We start from the raw sequence: 6,266 nt of genomic DNA on the forward strand, positions 1-6,266 counted from the left end.
ATTGCAAGAAGGTCCTTTATAACAGGAACAAGCACCTGTTTGGGGAAAGAATTTAAGAAACTGCAAGAAGAGAATTAGAGTTCTTACATTATTTGTAACATATATTTCAGACAGTTTTTTTTAACATACCTAGTCAATATGCTACTTAAAACAGGAAGACCGGGCACACAAAATATATTCGGTCTTCAGCAGACAGAAGGGGATTTAAGGGTACAAAATTGGCTTCAGATACATAAATGACATCCTGATTAGGAAATCAGTGAGAACTGTAGTAGTGGTGGGTTCACAGGTTTGTTCACTATGTGATAATTGCTTCTATCTCGGGATGAACACATTTCTCCATTCATTGTTGCCATGAGTTCAGTCTGCCCCATATTCTGCTTCACCTGCCCCTTGGTTTATTTAACTTGGAAGAATTCATTAAAATAATAATAATAATACAGGTATTTATATACCGCCTTTCTTGGTCATCAGATTTCTCCTCAGACTTTAATTCAAGGCGGTTTACATAGGCAGGCTATACTAAATCCTTGTAGGGATTTTCACAATTGAAGAAGGTTCTGTCTTCCAAGAACCACAACATTTCAGATGGATCTATTAAGATCTGGTATCACATTCTGGCCTCCAGTTTCCTCCCACGCAGGCTGACAAGCAGCTCCTTCATATCTCACTTGAAGGGCGGCCAAAGAGCAGGTGGAATAACTCAGCTGGGCTTGTCAGCTGCTTCAAGGTCTCGCCATTCACGGTGCCAGTGGCCTCGAACTGGTGACTTTCGAATGTTATCTTCAGGCAAACGGAGGCTCTACCCTGTAGACCAGACCTCCTGGTCTACCCTCTAGACCAGACCTGGTCTACCTGGTCTACCCTCTAGACCATACTGGTCTAGAGGGTAGAGGTCTGGTCTAGAGGGTAGACCAGGAGGTCTGGTCTAGAGGGTAGAGCCTCCGTTTGCCTGAAGATAACATTTGAAGGTCACCAATTCGAGGTCACCGGCACTGTGGTCTAGAGGGTAGACCAGGTAGACATATACACCATTTATATGTCAAAGATGACATATACACCATTTGCCACACTTTTCAGTTCAATCATACGTTTTCTTCACATTACAGATTTGCGCTAGAATATATGTACAGGCATGCCCTGGTATCTGCAGGGGTTCTGTTGCAGAACCCCCCATGGTTATGTGAAACCACAGATACCAGGGATGCCCCCCCCCCACTGTCGGGTAAGATGAGCTGTGCTCCTCTCATCTCTGGAAGTCTTCTGAGCCCCACAGAGGCCACACATGTCTGCCTGTGGCCTCTACGGGCCACAAAATAACTGTTTAAACAAAAAAAAATGTGACTTCTAGTTTTTTGTCAAAACCGAAGGTGCTGGAGGTCTGCTATCAGACCCAAAATGGCCACCTGCAGCAGCCATTTACAATAGCAGAACATAGTTCCTCTGTCATAAAGGGCAGCCGAGTCGTACTTAGGATTGAACTGTCAGTCAAACAATTGATGAGGGCAAATTTTAATCAGCCAAACTGATTAAAGGGCGCCCTTGTTTGTTTTTCTCATTGTCTCAATTTTGGTGATTTATTCTTTAAAACCAATTCTTTCATTGTTCACTGGTTGCATCCTTTTCTTCAGTGTTCCAAAGTTGGATTCCATTTATTTCAATACAATTATTAATCCATTAAAACATAGGCGATGAGTCAGTCAAAACTTCTCTAATCAGTTGTCAGCCTTAATGTCTGCCACAAAATTTGATTTGGCTCCTAAGTGGAAGACTCCATAGAGTTTAATTAGTGACCACTTATTATTAGTTCTGTGAGGCAATAGTGAGTCTGCACCTTACACTCCAGAGGGTATAAGCCAAGAGGGAATGAAGCTGCTTTCAAAGGAAGCTTTATTGTATGGTATCAATTTATATGTACAGTCCCAGCACCTGTAGAAACGGGAGGTTCTAAAATGAATTGGAACAGGAGCCTCCTTTGGTCATATGCCGGAGGTGAAGCATCCATTTCTCCCTCCTATCTCCAGCGTCCAGCGGTTTATTGCTTGGCCATCATCCTGACTGGTGATTGACTTCCAAGAGAACACAAAGTTAAAGCAAGATATGAAATCTGCAATTTACCCCTTTTGGAGTCAATGTGTTCTGACACCAAAGTGGGTTTCTCCAAGAGGATTCTCCTTCCTACATTCCTTCCAGGTGACTGCTTTTACGAAAGTACAAAGATTGAGGGTGTGGAGATTTATTTGATGGGAGTTATAAAAGATTGGAGTTTTCGTAGAATTAAGTGCTCATCTGATGACATCTCAGAAATGTTTTAGGGCCCAATCCTATCCAATTTTCCAGTGCCAGTGCTACCATGCCAGTGGGGTATGCACTGCATCTTGTGATGGGGCAGCAGTCACAGAAATCCTCTTAAGGTATGGGAACATGTGTTCCCTTATCTTGGGGCTGCATTGCAGCTATACCAGTGCAGGAAAATTGGATAGGATTGTGCCCTTAGTCAATTATTAAATAATGTCTATCAAATATTTTCATTTTAGTGAACAAACGATCTTGATCTTAAAGTAGGGATTCCCAGTCCCTATTCATCTTTTCTTTGTGGTCCTGAAACCCAAACTTTCAAAAGTTTATCAAGATCCATGTATCAAAATCCAAACTTCAAAATCAGCATTTTAGAATTCACAGTCTGATATGATTTCGCATTCCCAATGAGATAGTCTTGTATGAGAGATGGTGAAAGTGAGAAGGGAGACTTGTTGTCTTTTCTGCAGTAACCTAGGTTTCAGCAAAGGATCTCATTTTAAAATATCTAATACTGACTTTTATCATGAAGATTTTGTTTTCCCAGGAAGCAGCCATGAATAATACTCAACAGCCCAGTCCTATCCCCCTCCAGTCCACACCATGCAGCCATGCACATGCTGCATGCTATAGTGGGGGGGGGAGGTGGGATGATCAGACTGCCAGCAAGAGGTAAGTACAAATAATTTTTACTTACCTCCCAGTAGGCCACCTGATGGGTCTCTTCAGACCAATGCATAGCTGGCACAACTCCAAGGAGACAAAGGGGTCAGATCCTTGTCAGGAAAGGGGGATAGGATCCAGAATGCATGACTATCACTGAGATACTTTCAACCCCTTATTGCCCCTGCCCTCCGTGACCCAACCTTGCCACTACCTTACCTTCTCTGGCACAGACCAGGTCTGTCTGATGGCAGGCATGCACTGCTACATGGTGTTCTGCGTTGATGGCTTCAACACACCAGGAAGCAGCACACTACTTACAGTGCCACAAAGTTATTTATGGAAGCAGAACGTGTGATGGATCTTTATGAATTTTGGCAGAAGGATTTCAAAAATGCGGCTATTTTTGGCATAACATCAATAGCATAGCCACAATTTACACTATGTAGTTGTAAAATACCACATGTATTAAAACACAAAATTTAAGATAACAAAAAAAGGTTTTGATGATACAAATCATCTAATTTTACCATTGGAATCAGTGCCTCTGAATTGTATAAGAAACATTAACAATTCAACATAATCCATTTTTGTGTTGCACAGTGTTAAAGATCCAGCTCACTTCACCCAAAACTCCTGAAGAGGATTGCAAAAGTTAAAACTGATGTATTTTACTAGGTATATTCCAGTGGAATCCTCTGTTGCCTTAGAACTACATAACATCATTATGTTACCCTCAGTATTAATTAAATGCATTTGACCTATAACATTGTAGAAACTCCTCCTTTGCCTTTTGAAATGCATCACTTTGCTCTAAACAACTAAGAAAATCCCCAACAACTTTCTTCTTCATTCCTCACAGGCAACACGTCAAGGCTATGACAAGGGAAAATGAGACAATCGTATCAGAATTCATTTTAGTGGGGCTCTCAGATCACCCCAGAGCTCAGGCTGCGCTCTTCTGGCTGCTTCTGCTCGTCTACTCCCTCACTCTTTTGGGTAACGGTCTCATGGTGGTGGTCATTATTGTTGACTCCCACCTCCACACCCCAATGTATTTCTTCCTCAGCAACCTCTCTGTAATAGACATTTTCTACACTTCAAGTAGTGTACCCAAAGTGCTAAACAACTGCTTAACTTACAGGGCTACTATATCTGTCCTAAGTTGTTTGACCCAGATGTACACTGGTCTCTTTCTTGGAATAACGGAGTGCTTTCTTTTGGCTGTCATGGCTTATGACCGCTTTGCCGCCGTCTGCCACCCTCTTCATTATACCTTAATCATGAGCCACAGGCTCTGCATCAGTTTGGTGGCCTCATCTTGGATTGGTGCTTTTCTGCTAATAGTGATCCGTATAGTCTTCATGCCAATCCATTTCTGTGGTCCTAATATCATCAATCATTTTTCATGTGAAACCCAGGCTGTCTACAAATTGGGGTGTTCCAATGTACGCATCAATGCGATCTACACAATTGCTAGTGGAATTCCTGTTCTAGTAATGCCCTTCACTTTCATCATGGTGACATACATTCGTATTGGCATGGCGGTACTGAAGATCCGCTCAGGACAGGGTCGAAGCAAAGCATTCTCCACCTGTGGCTCTCATCTCATTGTAGTCAGCATTTTCTATGGCTCCGCCATGTCCATGTACCTGCGACCTCAGAGCAAATCATCTTCCGATCGAGATAAATTGATTTCTCTGTTCTATGGGGTGGTGACTCCTATGCTCAATCCCCTAATTTACAGCCTGAGAAACAAGGATGTAAAGGGTGCTATATACAGAGTGATTGGGAAGAAACCCTCAGAATGAAATTCTCCTTTGCCAGAGCAAAGAAATGACATTTGGTGACAAAAACTCTCTTCTTTTAAAGTTTCCTGTCATGAAGTTCTGATGTGTGTTCCTTTTCTTTCTCAACTCTGTCTTGAAATAAACCATTTCACCTGATCTTGTTCCTTGAATTTTTCTATATGAATACTACTCTTACATTGTTGCAGTGTTGGACTAGGGGAGTATTTTCTCCATGTATCCAAGAAGGATGAGAACAACAGCACAATCCTGAGAATGACTTAAGCTGGTGCAAGTCCCTTGCGCCAGTCTAGGAGGATCACAAATGTTCCATAAAGCATATTTGCACCTCCTCGTGAGTTGGCTAGGTGCGCTGGCCTGAGGAGATTGACATAAGCCTCCGCACCGACGGAAGCACTCAGCCGAGCCAGGCCGACGCAAGGCCCTGGGGTGAGTGGGGAGGAGGCGGAAGGGAGGCGTTCTGGGGTGGGGAGAGGGAGGTTGGGGGGCAGGCGGGTAGGGAGAAGGAGGTGGGGCTGGGAAGTTATGCCAGATTCCAACCCCTGTTCCTGGGGAGCTCAGGAGGTGGCTCAAGTCCGAGGAGACTTAAGGGCCTGACCCATAAGGGCCAGGGTGGCTTACCTGGAGGTAAGGGGTAAAGTTTCCTCTTACCTCTGTCTGAGCCACTTTGGGTCCCTATCCTCCTGGGCCCCTATCTTGTTCCTCTACCAGTTCCTCTCTCCCATCTTTCCAACAGTAGCTTAAAACTCAAAATTTCCCAGGGAATTCTTCGCATATCTATGCAGTACACTGAGTATATCTGGGCATATCTAGCCTTCTGAAAAGGGAAAGTGTCTGAATATAAGATAGGCCTTAGATAAATAACATCTTAAGAAAATCCACCGAGACAGGAGTGGTAATAAGTTTTACCTTTTTCTTCACCATGTCCATGTCATGATTGCTGTGAATTCTGAAACTATTATCATGCATCCATTCGCTCAGGTGATATTGCCCTAACAGTGGGATGTCAGTTGGGTGCAACACTACGGCCATTTGGTGGATCCAACTAACACAAGGTCAGGGCAAAGCATTCTTTATTTGAAGTTCACCTCTGCTTGTAGTCAGAATTTTTTATGGCTCATGGCCCAATCCTATCCCCAGCAAATACCAGTGCACCTCCAGGTACGTCTGTGCAAAGGAGCCCGTCCACCACTGGCTGCAGCACAGATGCCAGTGCTGCAGCCGGAAAGCTACTCACCATTGGCAGAAAGGTACAGGGCATCCATTGGCACAACTCTGCCAGTGGAGAGGTGGGAAAGGGACAGAGAGTGGGGCAGTGTGGGGTGGGAAATGTCAATGTCCACCAGATCCCAAACCCCTTTACTAAGCCAGACACACACCCCATGGTTCCATACTACTATGGCAGTGTCACCTGGGCCCAGCCCTCCTGGGCCAGGGTTTCCTCAGGGGCAGCGGTCTCCTCACGGGTAGGGGCCTCCTCAGGGATAAGTCACAAGT

General features: G+C 44.2%; 1 protein-coding gene across 1 annotated transcript; it reads left to right on the plus strand.

Annotated features, from left to right (window-relative positions):
• The first annotated feature begins 3,839 nt into the window (after positions 1–3,839).
• On the plus strand, positions 3,840–4,772 carry LOC136641659 (olfactory receptor 13H1-like). The gene has a single exon (XM_066617641.1). It carries the CDS (start codon positions 3,840–3,842, stop codon positions 4,770–4,772), a length of 933 nt encoding a protein of 310 aa, XP_066473738.1.
• The last annotated feature ends 1,494 nt before the right edge of the window (positions 4,773–6,266 follow it).

This window comes from Tiliqua scincoides, chromosome 2, assembly GCF_035046505.1.
Source record: "Tiliqua scincoides isolate rTilSci1 chromosome 2, rTilSci1.hap2, whole genome shotgun sequence".
NCBI lineage: Eukaryota > Metazoa > Chordata > Lepidosauria > Squamata > Scincidae > Tiliqua > Tiliqua scincoides.